The following is a 19,994-nucleotide window of genomic DNA, read 5'->3' on the forward strand; positions in this document are numbered from 1 at the left end:
CAGACATAAATAAAGCAGCGACTGTATTCACCATGACACAGGCAGTCTGTGGTGTGTACTTGTTTAACTTTTGTCGAGTTTCTGAACATATATAAGGAGCTGTGAGCTCTGAGTGCTAACAGCTAACGGCTGTGTTGTGTTTCTGGAGTTCTCATTGAAGATGACGTCACGGCTCCGCCTACACTGCGTTACTATAGTAACTACCCCAGTTCCTAAACTGTAATGGAAGCGCAGCATGAAGTGAGTCGGCCCTGTTAAGGCCAAGCCGTACCGAGCCGTACCGAGCGTGGCCGAGGCCGACCGTGTAGTGGAAATGTGCCATTAAAGACATCAAACATAGCCCTTAAATGTCCTCTCTTACCTCCCACACATAGCAGGGACATCTCTGATATCGGCGGGAGCGTCCCCGGCTGTCCTCTGCTGAGAGCTCCGTGATTTGTTTGGTCAAGTCCGGTTTTTCATCTCATCGGTTTATTTGTCAGTATAAAGTTGCAGGATTAGTCTCAAGTACCTCAACATTGTCCTTAAGTACAGTGTCTAAGTAAATGAGATACTGTCTACTGCTGTTCATTTACCTATTGTGAGTCGCCTCGGATAAAAGCATCACATGGAAATGTAAATTTAGCAAGAAGTGGCCATTATTACATTACATACATTACTACATTGCTGACTCAATAAACTACACACCCGCCAGAACACTGCGATCATCAGATGCAGGTCTATTAACTGTGATTTTATAGTATGTCTGCACTTTATGTGCTCATTTCATCATTCATGTATTTTTATATTCTAAAACATGTTTTCGATGGACGAGAGTGAAAATGGAACGCACACGCTATTTGTTTGTTTATATCAGTCTGTTCTTCTTCTCTGTCTTCCGGTTGTTGCCTATTTTGAATGACGAATACACACTACCACCGCCTGCTGGTAAGGACAGTTATTGCCACTCACGCATGCGCAGTTCGTACGTGCTCGGCTGAAGTAAAGCGGTGTATTCCAGTGCGATACATGGCCAAGACGCAGGAGAACTCGTCGATGGAACTGTCGGTGTCGGTGTCGGCGAGTTCTCTGGTGACTGCCTGGTGTGTCAGGGCCTTTACTCGGAAGGCTTCAGTAGAAGCTGCTGGGAGTCCCAGCAGCTTCAACTGAAGCCAGTCCCCAACTCCGGGGACTTCGGGTGGCAGTATACGCCGTGAAGTTGTTTGCGCCCTGCCAGTAAACCCAAAGCAGAAGAAGAAGAAGTGACGTCAGCGGCTTCATTTGCCTAATCCTCCCTCAGAGACTTATTCCGGTGTGAACGCGATCTGCTCTTTAGTTCATCAGAACTAAAGAGTTCTGATGAACTAAGTACTGGGAACTAAGTACGGCAAAGTACTTAGTGTGAAAGCGCCTAATGTGTGCTCAAAGTGCACTAGATTCGGGGGGCGCCAGCTAAAATCTCGCCTAGGGCATCAAATTGGCTAGAACCGGCCCTGGCAGCAAGGCCATGGTTGCGGTCGAATAGTAAAAAAATCAGCTCCTAACATCTATCCCTATCGTCTATCCCTTGACCTCTGTGTGAAACATCACCGGGTTAAGGGATTGTGGATAGGAGAATTCAAAAGCACTTAGGAGAAGAGACTGCGGCACTTTAGAGAATCCGACTGCACTTTCACTATCCAACGTGTTTATGATGCGCCAGCGGATGTCATAAATGTGCGCCTGCTGCTGTGGGGAAACTATGGAAACTACAGTTTTCTATACAGCGGACTACAACATGGATGTATAATAAGAACGACGGACTACTGTAAACTCATCTGGAGACTCTACACCGTGCTCTGATGCTGTTGTTTTATGCTTTATGAACGTGGACACCAGAGAAACATATTCGATAAATAAAAAAGGAAAGTGAAACTTATGCTCGTCACCCTCTCCCTCCAGTCCACATTAATACAAATGATCCCAATACGTATGATTGTATGAACTATGAAAATATCTTAAAATCAATACAAATGTATTTATTATAAACGTTAGTCCTTAACATCTATCACTGTGTATATCACCATTCCAACATCTTTTAAAAGTTGAACAAACCCCACAGCTCAGTAAAGACTGTGAAATGTTGACTTTATTTGATAATTTCAGTAAAAACTAACGTTCATATTTCTCTTTTTGATTATAATACTGATGAACGTTAAAAAAAAAAGCACTTTGGCAAGTTACCGTTTTAAAAAGCTTAATAAGCACCGTAACTTTCATGATATCATTTATCGTTTGTTTCCGTGAACGGCCGAATGTTGTGTGACGGCAAATGCTGCGGCCGCAAGGCATTGTGGGGCAGCATTTTCTCCTCTCCTTTCGTAAAGGGAGGTCCAGTGGTTCCTAAGCTAAAGGAGGTTATAAGGAAGTTTGAAACCTCCTTTCCTATCATCATGTAGTCCCCACATGTCTTAAACACTCCACCATCATTCCTGTCCCCAAAAAGACAATCATCACCTGCCCCAACGACTACCGCCCAGTAGCACTCACCTCCATCATAATGAAGTGCTTTGAGCGGTTAGTCAAATTATTCATCACCTCCTCCCTCCCTGAATCTCTGGACCCCCTGCAGTTTGCCTACAGAGCAAACAGGTCCACAGACGACGCCATAGCCCTCACCCTCCACACTGCCCTCTCACACCTGGACCCGAAGAACAGGAACACATATGTGAGAATGCTGTTCATTGACTACAGTTCAGCATTCAACACCATTGTGCCCTCCAAGCTGGCCATCAAGCTCAGAGACCTCGGGCTCAACAGCGCCCTCTGCGACTGGATCCTGAACTTCCTGACGGGCAGACCCCAGGCAGTGCGGGTGGGAAACATCACATCCTCCACCCTGATTCTTAACACCGGTGCCCCTCAAGGCTGCGTGCTCAGCCCTCTCCTCTACTCCCTGTTCACCCACGACTGCGTGGCCACACACAGCTCCAACACCATCGTGAAGTTTGCTGATGACACGACCGTCATCGGCCAGATCACAGACGATGACGAGACGGCATACAGAGAGGAGGTCGAAAACCTGACATCTTGGTGCCAGGAGAACAACCTCCATCTCAACATCAGCAAAACAAAGGAGCTGATTGTGGATTACAGGAAGCAGCAGGGAGAGGGACACGCCCCCATCGCCATCAATGGGACTACGGTGGAGAGAGTCAAAAGCTTCAGGTTCCTTGGGGTCCACATCACTGAGGACCTGACATGGTCTCTTCACACCACCACCATCACCAAGAAAGCTCGACAGCGGCTCTTCTTCCTCCGCAGGCTGAGGAGGTTCAAAATGGATTCCAGGATACTCTGCAACTTCTACAGGTGCACGATAGAGAGTATCCTCACTGGCAGCATGACGGCCTGGTACGGCAGCTGCACCGACCTCGATCGTAAGGCTTTACAGAGGGTGGTGAAAACTGCACAGCACATCACCAGGACGGAGCTGCCATCCATGGAGGACCTTTACTCCCAGCGGCTCAGGAAGAAATCACTACGGATTATCAAAGACCCCCATCACCCCAGCCACAAACTGTTCTTTCTGTTGCCGTCTGGCAGACGTTACCGCAGCATCCGGGCAAGGACAAGAAGATTCGGAGACAGTTTCTTCCCGCGGGCAGTGAGACTGTTAAACAATTGAACTGTTGAAACAACATCAAACATTCAACTGCTACTCAGTAGTATGTATCTAATACCTAATATATATATATCATTCCAATAACTTGTATATAGACTCATACTGCACTATTCCACATCATAACTTTATTTCATTTTTATAACTATTATTATTTTTGTATTGCTCTTGCTCTTATTGTTATTATGTTATGTTATTATGTTGCATTGTTGGAGAAGCCTGTGACATAAGATTTTCAACTGCATAATTACTCTGTAGCTATGTCAGATTGACAATAAAGAACCTTGAACCTTGAACCTTGAACCTTGATCTAGAGCAGGGGTTCCCAAACTTTTCAGCCCGCGACCCCCAAAATAACTGTGCCAGAAACTGGCAACCCCCCGCCACGTGAATTGTCAACAGGGGGGGGGGGTTGTTAGTGAATTGTCAACGGGGGGGGGGGGGAAACATTCTACAGATGGCCAGTCCGCCCCTGAAAAAGGTCTATGCACACGTTATTCTACGGACAAAATTATTATTCTTCCGCCGGAATTTTGCACCTCTTCTCCTCCTGCATTCAACATCGCAGAAACTCCGTTCAAACATCAAAACGTTCAGCTCGGTCGGGAATCGATGGCTATCATTTGGATTATTCATAACTTTCATAATTCCAGAGATACATCCCATAATTCATCACATTTTTAACCATTGAAGTCAATGGAGAAAATCTTCAGACTTGAACAATCTTCATGCGACTTCAACTGCTAACTGTTCATTCATACTTTCACTCAGAAACCTCATTCCAACTTTAAAATGTTTCACATCTTTCTGACATTATCGTGTAACACAACTTTTAAATCTGATTCTTACTTTTAGAGATATTAAACATTGTTCAGACCTTGGTAAAGAGGCTTTCTTCAGATTTTAACATTAACTAGAGTGCGTGATGTCACAGCTAGAGGGTATGAAATCTTGAAATTTGCCTTCATATTTCTTTTTAAAACTGCCATAATTCCCAAACCCTACATTCCTGAGACATAATTTTTCATGACAAACGTAGGAAAACATCTCGTAGCTTGAAAAATGACAAATAATTAAGCAAAAAATAATTAAACAAAATGCCTCTTGAGGGCATGAAGTGACAAAAACTTTCAACATGTCTCCATTAAAACCCATTGTAATTTCAGGCTGATATTTCCTCACAGCAGCAGCCGCACACCTTTAGTTAAACTGCCAAAAAGGCCATATTATTAACCCGAAAGTACACAAAAATTACACTTCAGATACTCAACTTCCTTGACATGCTTCACGTTTTGAAATTTCACAGATATCTGTTATGGTTCTTCCACAAAACGTTCACATGTAAGAGGTTTATCTCTCATTCAGAACAATGCAAACCTTTGATCCCTACAGAGCTCGTTAGCTCAACTATAAACACCTGTGTAATGGAACACGATGATGTCATCACTCCAACTGACAGCAGTCAGTTCTAACTGTTCATTTCATACTCACACACACACACACACACACACGCACACACACACACACACACATACACACACACACACACACACACACACACACACACACACACACACACACACACACACACACTCTCTCTCTCTCTCACAAACACACAGACACACTATCTCTCTCTCTCTCTCTCTCTCTCTCTCTCTCTCTCACAAACACACAGACACTCTCTCTCTCATAAGCGTATTATGGGGTGTCATCAAATGTCGTTGCCATGGCGACAGACCACTCGCCATGAAGCACGATGTCGCTGTAAGTCCAATGGAAACGGTCCGATCGTCCCCCAAACTTCGCTTGTATATCACCGGTCCAGCCCTCAATAGCTCTACGTCAATTATGGGGTTTCTTCAAATGCCGTTGCCATGGCAACACAATGCTCGCCATGAAACACGGTTTTCTCATAACTTCAGTGAAAATGTTCCAAAAATGTTCCAAAACTTCACAGGTTTGGTAACGATGCAGCCATCAACGCATCTAAGCGTATTATGAGGTGTCATCAAATGCCGTTGCCATGGCGACAGATCATTCACCATCAAGTTAGTTCAAAAGTTTGCAGTTCAAATATTCTGCTGCTTTTCCAAGCCTTTTTACTTTCTTTTCTTCACTCATCACACATTCAAGCCCCCAGTGTTCATGTATAATTTCAATCTAAATTCTTCACTTTCTTCTTACACATTACATTTCAGCACAGCAGTTTAGCGTCAGCTTTTCAGCATAAAGCATTCCCGCTAGCAATTTCTTCAGGAATTGCATTCTCTAGTTAATAATAGTTATACAAATCACAGTGTTTCCCATATATCGACATACAAACCCCACAGATCCTCAACTCCGGTGTGTCTCACTCATTAAGGCGAGACACGGCATCGTTTTTCATGCACTGGTCAATTTTGATATGTTGTGCTATTTTGATTCCATAACATGTTTTCTTTCAGGCTTTTGGAAGGAAAATGTACAAAATACACATTTAGGTGTTTATTTTACTATAGTTTGTCTATTTGTGTCTGTAGGTTTCTCCTAAATTCACCAAAAGTTAGCTTTCTAACGTAACATAAAGTACCGCGACCGCTGTTTGGACCATGTAATCAGAGGTATCGTTCGAAAGCTCCGGCTGAAGTCGAATAGTCCATTTAGCTTAGGAACCTTCCTAACGGAGTGAAATGACCCGGAAGTCCCTCAGTGGCAGCCATGATAAGTGCCGTTCGAATTCTCTAGAAGATGATAGGAAAGGAGGTTTCAAACTTCAAACTATAATGTAGTGATCACTGGTTGACATAATTCACCACGGAACTGTGGGGTGGGGGTATTGTATCCGCACGGACATATATGTTGTCTGTACGTACTGTGTGTCCTCCTCCCCCTCCTTCCTTTCGCTTTCGCACAACATGTGCGTTTCTGCTGCTCATTAAAGCTAACTTCGTGCCTACGATGCACCGCCTCCGACTCCCACCTCTCGGCACTACATTGGTGACCCCGACATAAGTCTCGCGAAGTATCCGAGACTGAACCGAACATGGCAAAAAACGCAGTTTTTCTCGAAATGCCGGAGATTTTTGGAGATGTCCGTGGCTGCACCGTGCGCACGGACTGAGGCTCGGTTCGCCCTCCGCGGAATGGCCGAGGGCGTCGCTCGCCATTCCCGCATCGTCTCGGCACTGGAAGACAGCAAGCCTTCCGACTACACACGACCTGCTAGGTACGGAAGAACCCGACTTCTCGTTCATGGGACTGTTTCTTCGGGACATGCGGCCGCATGTCCAGACAGCGCTCGCTAACATGGCTAGTGTTGAGCCCCGCGCTTTAGCCGAAGAAGCTGACCGGTTCTTCCTGGCCGCCCGGCAATTTAACCCTGAGGTGCTGGCCACTACACGCAGCGGCACCTTCCCTGGTGGGGGCACGCCGCCTAGCAGAGGCTCCGGGGCCGACGACATCGACTAACGGCTACCGGCTTACAGCTAGCGGCCGTCGACACCGGCTAACAGCTAACAACGACAGCTAACAGCTAACGACGGCAGCTAACGGCTAGCAGCTACCGAAGACTAGCAGCTAGCGGCTATCGACATCCATCGGTTAACATCCAACTGTTAACCCCTTTTTTTGTGGTGCCGGAGAGGAGGTTCGACCAAGTCTGGTCGGCCTCGTGTGGATCCTCTAACAATTTCGCCCACCTGTTTTTGATCGTGGACAGGACGACCCTTTTGAGCTTTTTCTGGTGCCTGAGTGGAGGTTCGACCATGTCTGGTCGGCCTCGTGTGGACCCTCTCGCCTTTTCACCACCTCGACGGTTGCTTCGGACGTCGCCCATGCCTTCTTCGGTCTGGACCCCGTCTCGCCTCGACTCTACGGTTTCGGATGTCGCTCATGCCTTCATCGGCCCGTGGGTGGTGCGCTTCTGGACCCTGCCTGGCCTCTCTTCTAACCGCGGCTCACAGTTCGCCTCGACGGCGGCTTCGGACGGCGCCCCGTCTGGCCTCTCCCCTGTCCACGGCTCCTTCCTCCCGGGGATGCTGCTCCTGCCCCCCAGGGACACGGCTCCTTCCTCCCGAGGACTTCATGCCCGCCGCTGCTGTGCCTTTGCCTGCGGCCGGGCAGCGCTCCTCCCTGCTGGGGGCCACCGGGATATTCACACCCGTCCCCACGTCGCAGCACAGCGGCCCTGCTTTCTACGGCTGGCGGATGTTTTCTTCATTCGCCACGACGCCTACTGCGGCCCCCTTACGACGGCCCGTTCCGGCCCGCCCCCCACCCCCGGTGGGGATACCCTCGCCCTCGTTAGGGCCCCTACCCTCTCCTGCGGCCCCCTTCCGACGGCCCGTTCCATGGCCCGGACCTCGCCTGCGGCCCCACCCTCCTCGGCCCCTGTGGTGCTTCCTCCCGGACGCGAGGATTGTGTCCATGGTTGAATTCTGGGGGGGCTTATGTAGTGATCACTGGTTGACATAATTCACCATGGAACTGTGGGGTGGGGGTATTGTATCCGCACGGACATATATATTGTCTGTACGTACTGTGTGTCCTCCTCCCCCTCCTTCCTTTCGCTTTCTCTTGTCTTCCCGGGCTGCGACCCGACAAAATGTGCGTTTCTGCTGCTCATTAAAGCTAACTTCGTACCTACGATGCACCGCCTCCGACTCCCTTCTCTCGGTACTACAATAACCTCCTTTAGGTTAGGAACCACTGGACCTCCCTTGACGAAAGGAGAGGAGCAAATGCTGCCCCACAATGCCTTGCAGCCGCAGCATTTGCCGTCACACAAGTCGGCCGTTCACGGAAACAACCGATTATGACCGAGAAATGATATCATGAAAGTTACCGCACTTATCATGGCTGCCACTGAGGTACTTCCGGGTCATTTCACTCCGTTAGGAAGGTTCCTAAGCTAAATGGACTATTCGACTGCAACCCATGTTTGTTGTGCTGTTGATTAAAAAAACTGGGCACTGTGCGACTGTAAAAGGCCAAAAGAATGTGTGAACATCGGGCAGATACTCTTGTCCCAGGGCAGGCAGTAAAAACCTGCATCCTGCAAGATCAGGACAAAAAAACTTGGAAGATGCAAACTGCGGCTGGAAACCTTGTTAAAATGTACTTTTGTACCTACATTCTAAGGTTGTTTACCAAAATTATAAAACAAAAATTAACAAACTATAAAGTATGTGTGCGGGAAAGTCTCATGTGCAGAAGCTTACCTGGTTAGGTGGTTTAGTCACAGATGTTGCCAAGAGAACCCGAAATACCAATCACAATTTGTCACTCTCTTCCTTTTAAACTGAAACTACTGGTAAAGTTTCTTAACTTGGTTATTTTTCCCGACAAACATAAATCAATAATAACTCATTATGTGACATATGTTTCTTATTGTCAACAAATCTCCTTAAAAGTTCAAAAAACAAACATGAATAAATCAAATAACACATATTAAAGTCTGATTCTTTTAAATAAAAACTATGGAAATGACATCCATGTTACACTGAATATCCACAAACACTGACATGCTGCCAGAAATACTCACATACCACCAAATGTGAATTCATCCGCACCTAAAAACAGTCCCCACAAATCAGTGAGCTGTTTTTAAATGTGTGTGTCTTCAGTATTAAGTTTAACCAATGGGAAACATTGCTGGTGTTGGTCTATTCATGGGATTTGTTGACAATAATAAAAAAAAGGTTAAATATAAAAAGCCATATTTGTGATCAACACCATATTAAAAGCCAAACTTGGATGTGAACATCCAGGCAACTTTAAAACAGGCTCCGGAAACAAGATTCACAAAGAAACTTTATATAGTTTTCAAGTATTCAAAACTGTTAAATAAGTACAAGATGTGTTCACAAGATTTACATATCGGACAATATACGCACTGTCCATTTTTAATTCTCTTTACGTTTCCCACTACCCACGTTACACGCTAAAATGTCCGCAAACTATTCACATTTGTGTTTCCTTTTTTATTTTTTTTGCTTTAACTTTTTTAATCAATTGGGAATCTTGACAGCTGTCTATTGGACAAAGACCACACAGACGGTACACCTGGAACAGTTTACAGTGTAGGATGGAGACGTCCGACAAAGGGGGGAACTGAGCCAGGATCAGAATGGTGATTAGCTGCTGGTGATATGAACAGTACATATTTAACACAAGGAGAAGTGGGTTAACATTCAAACTCTGTTGATCCCTTGAATCTATTAGACAGTTCATTAACTTCCACACAACAAAAATAAAATAATATACAGAAGGACTGACGGTGGATTTATCGTGTTTCAATCATTTCAAGGGGGAAGCAGATGGCTTTAGCATTGTCACTTTTCATTGATTAGTTACAAATTTGGTCTAAATGTGTCAAAAAGCTTTTTGTTAAGGCACCTAATGCTGTGGGATAGACAGTTTCTTAAAGTTTCTGCAAAAAAAGTAAATGTAGGCTACAGACAACTGATATACTGATAACTTATATTACTGCTCTAAAAATGTGTATTTCTACAGAATTGTTGGGCCTGTCGAAGTTAATGCTGCCACCATCTACCAGTAAAGAGTCACACAGGACAGAGACTCCCACAAAGATGACAAGGAAACAAAAGTAGCACCATAGAGAAAAGAATACATGATTCTACACTAACATTTTAGACAATGTGATTTTAGTGTAGACGGACATCTTTGTTGACTTCTGAAAAGGTGAGACTGGACATTTAGAGAAAAATAAATCTGAGGGACATGAGCCAGTCTTTCTGTACATTACTTTTCAGAATTACAAATAATAAAAAAAAAAGCAAATAGGTAGCCTTAATGTATGGATTTGGTTTGATTTACCTTTGAACTACCATGTGTGCCATGTTACCATTATGGCAGTAGCGCCAAAGACAAAGCCCATTCATTTATCCTCGACTGATTATAAAAAACGGTGTGCTTTTATTTCTTTGAATTCTGCAGCTTAATTGACTTTATTTACAGCGCCGTGGAGTCGATTCACTGGAAAAGAAAACATTGTGCAACTCCATCGTATCGTTTGTGTCGTGAATGTGCGACAACTGCAGGCAAACTAAACACACACATGCATAATGTTACTGCAAAGTGGTCTGTAGCACATTTTGATGCATGTTAATAACATATATAAAACAGTTTGCTTCTCTTTCTATGGTGAAAAACATGATAGCACAGATTTGTTTAAAGGTTTAAAATTGCATGATTGAACTCTACAGAGAGACACGTGATTAACTTACACAGTAAATAATGTTGATAATTCATGAAATTCAAGTGGTTCTTTAAACCAGGAGAACTACTGGGATAATGAGAACATGGCACCTGAATCCAAATGAACTGACTGACTGTTCTTATAATGCCTCCGGAGAATCCACGACACACTGCATGGTTCTCCACACAAAAGATTACAAACTATGAGACAGAAATCAAAAGCTCAATAAAAACCTGCCTATGAGACAGAGGGGGATAGTCACCATACTGTACACGTTCTACAATATCCATGTCCATTATGAATATAACAAGTGCATTCACCTAAAAGAAGAGTTGAACTTAAAACAAATGCTTTTTTTTCACTTAGGATGAGGCCAGATTATTCAGAAACAATAAAGAGGACCACTTCCTGCCCTTTTCATTTAGCGCAGAATACAAATATTTGGCTCTGTCTACACGTATACGAATACATTTTTAAAAGAAAAGCTGTCCATCTGGCCTTTTTTCCCAAACTATCTCCTCCGCAAACCAACTCCAAATATTTGTCGGACCAATAGGTGGCGCCATGTCAACGATGCGTCGAATACCAGGTAAGAAGATTCGGAGAATGTGCAGCGAGTTTGTCTTGTGAATGTAAAACATGTGGATGCACGATGAGGTGGGTTTGCTGCCTATGTTACTTTACAAAAGCCGACAGTTAGTCCGCCATTGTTTCACGCGCATGCTCATTACACAAAGCTTTATTTCTCAAACACTACGTTTTACACGGATACACAGTAACCACAGTTTTTGAAAATCTCTGTTTAGGTGACTGAAAATTCTGTTTGTATGGGGAGGAGACCAAAACGTGAGCAAAAAATATAAGTTTTCAAAATTATCTCTATTTGTGTAGACAGGGCCAAAATGCAGGAAAATGGAGTTGGTGATTAAACTTTTTCTTAATTTGAGTATTTGCTTTAAAAAGAAAAACTCAAATTGAAACTAAATTATAAACATAGGTGAATAACAGACATTTGTTTTAGGTCAACAGCACCTTTTAGTAACGTTCATTCAAATGTTTAACTTTTCAGCAATTTCTTTTTTCTTTAAATTACTGTACTTCTTTTACATCAACACAACAGTTGAGTAGCGAGTCATCTTTATTTACAGGGGAAAGGTGGGAGTGATGAGCTCCACAGCTTATGCATTGAGCCTCAGGGACTGATCCTCTCTCCTCCTGGAGGAGATATCGATGTCTATCGAGTCTTTACCCACAATGAGTCGGAGGCGCTTCGCTGGAGGAAGTGGAATGAAATCGTCTTCGAACTCATTGTCGAAGTAGTCATCGTCATCCTCCTCTTCCTCGTCGTCCGTGTCCTCCTCTGAAGATGACGATGACGACGACGATGACGAGGGCTCTGCCATGACCTTTTGGGTCCGATGTCCACCATTCCTGGAGTCCAGACTCTGGCCCATGTCCCCGTTAAAGGACATCTGGTCCGCCTTGGTCTGGGATATCCTCCGTGCATCGTCCTCCCTCTTTAGCTGGAACTTCAGCTTGGTGGAGTTACTGTGGACCCCGGGGGAAAATCCGTTATTTAGTTTGGCTATGTATGAGCTGCCTTTGTCCTTGTCATGGTCCTTGCTGAACTTGATGCTGATTTTGCTGGAAGAGGCCGAGTTGACCGAAGAGGCAGAGAGGTTGGAGGAGCCAATGGGGTCCTTGGTGTCGTTGGTCTTGCTACTGCTGCTGTCCCTCCGCCGGCGGAGCGTCAGTTTGGGGATACCTGTGTTGTTCTCCAGGATCAGCTGGGCATCATATCGCGTGATCTGACGCTTCTTTTTCACCTTGTCCTGTGACCGACAGCTACTCTTGCCCTTGTCCCTGCGAAGGGATTTGCTGCCGTTGGAAACCCCGTTGTAGTCCCTATGCCGGTCGGCAAAGCTCAACACCATATTCCCACAGTCTGAGAAGTTAGTGTTGTGACTAGCAGCCACCGGCATGAACGGCTCGTCGTACGAGTCCTCACATTTAATTGTTCGTGTTGGCCGTTTCCGGCTGGTGCATGAGCCTGTTCTGGCATAGCCAGAGTCTAACGATGGCTGCTCATGTCCTACCCCATGGTGGAGGTACTCCTCCATGTCAGCTGGCTCTGTTTTAATGACCACTCCACCAGGGACTGGGCTCAAGCCGTCCATAGCACTGGGCTCTAGCTTAACACCAGCTGCAGCTTCCTGGGCTGTTACCAGGGTCCTTGTGGACCTGCGAGTTCTGTACGTCGAACACTGACTGCCCTCACTACCTTGCACATGTTGTAGATTGCCATTTTCCTTGGCAGCATGACGGGTGAGGCAGCCCCGCTGGCCCAATGTCTGCTGCACCAGCTCCTGTCCATCCTTCTCCTTCTTCACGGTGACGCCTTTACACAGCGACACCTTTGAGTCCCTGAGACCCAGCTGGCAAGTCTCTCCTTTGGCCAACGCCTTGGGCTCTGCACCCCTCCTGCGACTCCGCAACTGGACTTTACTTAGTGAAGGCTTGGATTGGGATTTTAGTCTCTTTGGTACCCTGTTATTGTTTACACGACCTTGTTTTGAACATGAGGTAGTAAGGGCTCTTGACAAAGTCTGTCTGGATTGAGTCCTGTTTTTATACTTCAGGCCAGAAGATGATGTTCTTTTTCTGGCAGCTGGTAGATAAAGATAAAAAGTTGCACATAACATAATTATAACGTTTCAAGAAACCTGCCTAGTGTGTTGGCTGGGTGACATTTACAGAATCAAACAGTGACTCAGAGCCAACATTAATAATGAATAATATAACTTCACTGAGAAGGATAAACACTGAATTATGATAGCAAGAAGTCCTAAAATAAAGATATTGGTTGTTCTTTACGATACAGAATTACATCTATATAGCCCTGCTCTAATATATTGATGTTCTTATTCAAATCCTTAGTAGAATGCTATCTTTACTACACCACGCTGGCAGGTGGGATTTCTTCTCTGCTCCGAAGTTTTTGAGTTTGGGATTTGAACCCGTGCAGTAACTATGGCTACAGCATTGAATATTTAGGAGACTCTTACATTGATGTGTTTTTGGCATTTCCTGAGAGTCAACATCGGTGTGGGAGCCTACAGAGTGACTATCTGAGCTCCTGTTTCCTTCCCCCAGCTTCTTCAGCCTGTTGAGACGCTTGTCCGTCTCCCGCAACCCGTACTTGCTGTTGATCACCGGCACCTCCACTGGCAGCCCAGCTTTGGATTTGAAAGCACCAGTGCCCCGTCTGCAACAAAAAATGTGAATAGTTACAAATAAAACAAATACAAATATCTTGGAATTAATTTGTGATTTTATAATATTGGTAATATAACCGTTTGACAATTTAACATGTCCGTTTACATAGTTTTTAATAATTTAGGTTGTTTTGAGTTTTCTTTCAAATATTTTTTTTTGCATTCATATATTTAAATTTTTTGTGTGGAAAAAAAACAAAATAATGACAACATTTGTCCCAAAAATAATACTGTTTATCATGATAATCAATCCTGATTGGTTAATAATGGCATTTAACATTTTATTATTGACAACAACAGTATGCTTAAAGGAGATAACAGACCGTGGTTATAGGCGCAGTTCGGATCGCGAACCTAGCAGGATATATTTATTGGCGGAAGCAATAGAAGCACTTTAAAATCAATATGTGGTGCAAAATTAATGATAGATTTCGTAAATAGTTGTCTAAATAGCACGATCACACACGAGCCATTGAGTCATTTTTGATAATTCTACCCCGACAAGGTGAGCAGTTTAAGTCAGAGTGTTGAATCATGACCGGCTCTATGTACATTGTGATTAAGTTCTAGATTAAGTTTTTATGTATTTTCTCAGTGCAACTAATGGATCCACCTACCGTTCACATGTATAGCATTCACAATATTCATTGTTTTCCCCGAAAAACCCGTCTCCGTAGTAACAAGAGATTTCCTCTCCTGGTTCAATGTCCCTCAAAACCTTCACACAGGCTGTGTCCCGTCCTGTCGATACAAACTAAACAGAAAAATAAAATGTGATTATTAACAGGAGCTCTAACTGATAATTAAGATTATATATTTTTTCTAAAGAGAAGTGTTCTAGAGAACTTACTTTGCAGTTTGGTCGACAATCTGAACAAAGAAGGGGAAAATGAAATTAGTATCCATACAAAGAATATTGGACTAGTGGAGATTAAAAATTATATATTTAATTATAAAAATTCCCCTGATGGCATCTCGTGATGTTGTCAGAAACCAGACCATGAGAAATAATATTGACTCGTACCGTGATTGATGAACGCAGCTGGTCCCAGCCAGAGCTGCGCACAGTTCTTGCGGGTTGAATACATGACGCTGAAGTCATTCTCCCCGTGCCGGAGCAGCATGTTTTCCTCACTCTCTGAAAGCTCGGCAATGCATCCCACCAGGTACTCGATCTTGTCATTTCTCTTCCTGTTAAAGAACGATAGGAAAAAAAGTAGGAAAAGTTTATTAAACACTGCATAAATGAGCTGCATTACCTCCGGTAGAAGTGCTTTCACACATACACCAGAACAGCCTTTAAATGTGCTGGCTAACACAGTTAATATTCATTTAGCAGGTGGGGGCTAATGCAATTAGTTCATGGACTAGTGGCAGCATGTCCTCACCATTCCTTTGTTGCCACAATTTTAGCTCCATTTTGCTCTGATGAATAGCGATTACAAGGGAGAATCTCAAACCCGCTGTCTGTGGCAAACATCCGCAGATACACAAATACCTGTGCAAAACAAAAAGTTAGTCATGTTATTGTTTTTGATGCTGGAAAATGTAAAACATGGGAAATCTTGGGAAATGTTTTTTTACATGTTGCTTGAAGAGCTTTTCTTGAGCTTTCGTCTTGTGGAGAAATTGATTTCGAGACCAGTCTCCGGTCGTCAAAGCTCTGAAAGCTTTCTCCAAGTTGTCGTGTTTCTTGAAGCGCTCGATGATGTCCTTAAGCTCTTCTTGCCTTCCCTTAATTGGTCGAAATCTGCAGGGATAAATTAAGGGCATGAAGTAAATGGAACCCGAATAGGAAAATCTGAAATAACATACAGCCTAATCCAGGACAATCAATATAAATGCTTTTATAGGAGTGTGAATAGGCTGCAGGATAATCAGTTACACTGTGATATATCTGCTGACCTGGTGTTCATTTTGTGAGTTTGAAAGCCCAGGTATGGATCCAGGATGAGGCTTGTGGTCAGGTCATCATTCTCACACAACTCCTTGGCAGTCATTCCTGACGAGGGCACATAGCGCCTCTCTGCCTCCAGGCTGGCTGCAATAAACCCTGTAAACACCAAACCCAAGACTGGTGTTAGGCATGTGCCTAATGAAGTATGTACACATTTGTTAACAAACATGTGTAACTCACTGCGGCTACACCTCCGACTTCTGTTTTTGCTGTGTCGCAGGGACACTCGCTGTGAGTGCTGGGAGCGAGTCTGGCTCACATGTTGCTCGCTGGTCAACTTGTTTCCGTGTCGTCTGCCATTTAATACCATGTTCTTGGATTCGCCTAGCCACTTCATGCCCACAATCCCCCTGGTCCAGTTGCATTTAGTCTCCGAGATGAAGAAACACTCTTGAGTGGGGAAGACTGGGGTCTAGAGTTTGAAACCTGGAAGCATAGCAAAAAACAAAACATCACTAGATGACACAAATTAGATTACACAGATGGATGGGATGAAAATGAGCAGGTGGATGTGTTATCAGCTCAAAGGCTGCTAAGACAAATACAGAAAAAATGACTATTGTTCAACCACCAAAATAGATTCATCACCTAACAGGGGACAAGTAATTCATTCATTTTTCTCTATACTTTATACTGTGAAATGTTGCATATTCCCCGATCAATATTGTGCACAAAACTTAAAAAATTAAGTTAACTAGAATTGTTGAGGTTCAAGGCAGACAAGCTCACAACTGGCAGCTGCTGCTAAAGTGTGACCTGTCAGTTCCCCCAGTGGTGACTGGCGTTGTTTACACTGTGGTAGGTTTAAGAAGGGGTGGAATGTATGTAACTAAGTACATTTACTCAGGTACAATCTTGAGGCTCTTTAAATTACTTGAGTGTGTCCATTTCCTGCTACTTGATACTATTATTTTACTAAGTCTGGTGAAAAATATTGTGCTTTTACTCCACTAAATGTATATTTAATGTTGAGATACTTTGCCAATTTTGATTATTTATACAAAATATAAAATTCGAAAACAAAGTATGATGTATTATTATTATGATTATATGTTAGGATACCCAGTAGTATATAAAGTACTAAATATACAAGTTTATACATTAATAAGTATAATCTAGTAATAAAATATATATTATACCGGAGTATTTTTTGACTTTTCTGGGGGGGGGGTTTGAATACAGGACGTGTACTTACTTACGTACTAACAGAGTATGTGTACATTGTGGTATTACTACTTTCCTTCTTACACCACTAGGTTGGACGTTCTTAATATACATCCATGGGTTAGACACAAACAGGAAAGGATGTGTTGAGGAAAGAAGTTTAAAATTATCCTGTAGCGCCGCTTAGTGTTAACCCCACATAATGCACTGGCTTATTGTCAAGTGCAACAGAAACGTCGTTGGTACCATCACACATTAAAGTATCGCTTTGTCACTTCATGGATCACCCAGTCCTGAGCACTTTAAGAATCCTATAAAAACACATCATACAATATTTATACTGCCGTCATATGAGTAAAGTGGTTTCCAAATGCGCTATTGCGTCGCAATGAGCATCATCTCATTTGTAATCGATGCATATAAAATATCTTCGCATTTTTTTTTTTAGCTCAGAAGCTAACGTTAGCCACATTTAAAACCACAAGGTATCAGGAAATGCCACGCACGGGAGCTGAGGCCGAGATTGTCTCAGAGTTATCAATATAGCGTTGCATTGTTTGTCAACTGTCGTCTCTCTAGCCGTGCATTCTCCACTAGCATGGAGCTAACCACTATAAGACGACGCCGGGGAGATGCTCGGCCATGGTGGTGGTTAGCTTGCAGCAAACGCCGGCAATGTGCCATGCACAGTAAACGTTGCACACCCACCATAAAAACACTGTCAGTTAACTCCTATTTCAACACAAAGACCGGAACAGAGTATCACACGGGTGGGGATATTTAATAAAACTACACCATAATAAATGCACTCCACATCTCAAGATGCTTTCAAATATTCCATTAAAAAATGCTTACAGCCAAATAATAAAACCCCGTTTTATGGGAGCGTTTACTAACACGTGTCTATTCTTATTAAGAGAACACATATTTGTGAATTATTTAACAGTACTGCTTAGTTTGTGCTAGCTAGCACCAAACTTAACTTCAGTGAGCTCACTAGCTTTGTCAGCTAGCAGTCAACAACAGTCGACAATAACACACCACCGTTACCCTTTATCACAATAATAATATACAATTATGTGCTTCAAATATTCGAGGAAATGAGCAGATATATAACTGCACACATTGCCCTGTAACTTACGTTACCTGCAAACCACTGGACCACAGCAGGCTAACCCAAGCTAACACACACTGCGTTAGCCTGGGTTGTTTGATTTGGAAACCATTAGCTAGTTAGCTTAGCAGGCTAAATCTATCATTTGTAAGCGAATTAAAAGTTAGTTTGTGTGTCGATCCCCTTGTACACACGGTCCACTGTACTCATAAAAAGAGAGTAGAACAACCAGAGTATCAGTCCAGGCATTATTTATCATTATAGCAGGCAGTTAGATAGCTGAAAGCATTTTCACGCGTTGGTAGCGTTTAAATGTCTCCAGTCGACAACAGACGCAGAACAAACACGTAATACTCACAAATGTGATTTTGTGAAAACAATCACGAAATCAAACTCCTTCAAACTCATCCAAATTTGGCACGACACCCTAAACAAAAAATATCACAGGAAACACAATTTTTTTTTTTTTTAGAAACTAACATTACAATTCAAGATGGCGGAGCGAAGGAGAAAAAGGCGCAGCACAGCCATCCCCAAAAGAAAATAGATCCAACAAATAACGCAGCCGAAGTCGTCTGTCGGGGTCGAAACGGGAGACAGTTCTCGAGGATAGAGTATGAAACTTTAAAAGTGAGCGCCGTTTTAGAATTTGCGTAGCTCTCTTTTAAAAAAAAGAGGTCGAAAATTGCTACTTAGTTTGGTAGTAATTGTCGGATGTACACAAAAGTAGTGCTGCATAAACAAACCTCTTCCTAAAGAACCCAACGGTAGTGGGCAGACAACACTGCCTGCCTCCCGTACCATGCAGAACCTCAACAGAAGAAGTGAACTTAGAACCACATCTAAAACTGATAACGTCTTCCTTATACTGCACTGATATTGAGATGTCCCTCCTCTTCACTTACTACTTGTTAATGCTGTTCCTCAGTGATCCCTTTATAAAACCATACGATTTTCCAGCCCGGTGGACATTGTTAATTGTTCCACATCATTGAATTATTGTTAGTGACATTAATTGAATGAGGTTACTTTTTTTTCTTAAATGAATACCCAACCATATTTGTTTAAAATATTTTACTTTTTTATTACTGTTGGAGTTATTATTATTAATATTATTATTATATACAATGGTTACAAACAATTATTAAGTAATAAGTAGCTTATCCAGTGTTGGAAGAAGTATTAGTTATTTGCAAAGTATATAAGCAAAATACAATTAATAAGCATCAAAATATTAAAAAAAGGCTACCAAAAGAAAAAGTTGGCTACTTTTATGCACAATGGCCGTTTTCATAAAACATTTGCCTATAATCCTATAATCATTCATGCATTATTTTTGTCTCGTTATTAAATCAATTTTAGATGTATTTTAATCATCATATCATCTTTAAATTACATAATCATAATCGTAATCTGAAACAGAATCGCTTTTATTACCAAGTAGATTTACACATACAAGGAATTTGCTTTGGTACATGTGTTGCATACAGCAATAAGAATACCTAACAAAACAAAATTAAATTAAAATAGGACTGTTTTGACAGCTATTTAAAAAAAAACTATTTTAAGACTATAATAACAAATTAAAAGTATTTACCCATGACAAATACTATTTACTGTAAATAAACTGGAGAGCTGTGCTGATT

The 19,994-nt window shown here is 42.9% G+C and overlaps 1 protein-coding gene across 3 annotated transcripts; it reads right to left on the reverse strand.

The window, feature by feature from the left end:
* Positions 1-9,417: 9,417 nt before the first annotated feature.
* On the reverse strand, positions 9,418-19,199 carry kmt5b (lysine methyltransferase 5B). 3 transcript variants are annotated; one of them, XM_034117426.1, is made up of 10 exons: positions 19,095-19,199; positions 16,251-16,496; positions 16,019-16,166; positions 15,698-15,863; positions 15,502-15,611; positions 15,138-15,304; positions 14,964-14,983; positions 14,731-14,867; positions 13,904-14,103; positions 9,418-13,506 (listed from the first exon to the last, which is right to left on the reverse strand). In XM_034117426.1, exons 2-10 carry the CDS (start codon positions 16,405-16,407, stop codon positions 12,017-12,019), a joined length of 2,595 nt encoding a protein of 864 aa, XP_033973317.1. In that variant the 5' UTR covers positions 16,408-16,496; positions 19,095-19,199; the 3' UTR covers positions 9,418-12,016. The 3 variants fall into 3 exon arrangements, with proteins under 3 accessions (XP_033973317.1, XP_033973316.1, XP_033973318.1); XM_034117425.1 differs by lacking the exon at positions 19,095-19,199 and adding an exon at positions 18,707-19,087; XM_034117427.1 differs by lacking the exon at positions 19,095-19,199 and adding an exon at positions 18,381-18,681.
* Between the last annotated feature and the right edge of the window lie 795 nt (positions 19,200-19,994).

This window comes from Trematomus bernacchii, unplaced genomic scaffold (genome assembly GCF_902827165.1).
Source record: "Trematomus bernacchii unplaced genomic scaffold, fTreBer1.1, whole genome shotgun sequence".
NCBI classification, from domain to species: Eukaryota; Metazoa; Chordata; class Actinopteri; order Perciformes; family Nototheniidae; genus Trematomus; species Trematomus bernacchii.

Bases quoted from the DNA above. Each gene is read 5' to 3' on its own strand.
- kmt5b (XM_034117426.1), bottom strand. From the start codon at position 16,407: ATGAAGTGGCTAGGCGAATCCAAGAACATGGTATTAAATGGCAGACGA. The intron at 14,984-15,137 runs GTACGAGTCAAT...TTCTTTGTTCAG, and splicing joins AGCTGCGTTCATCAATCACG to ATTGTCGACCAAACTGCAAA. The intron at 14,104-14,730 runs GTAGGTGGATCC...TTTTTGTTGCAG, and splicing joins GAATGCTATACATGTGAACG to ACGGGGCACTGGTGCTTTCA.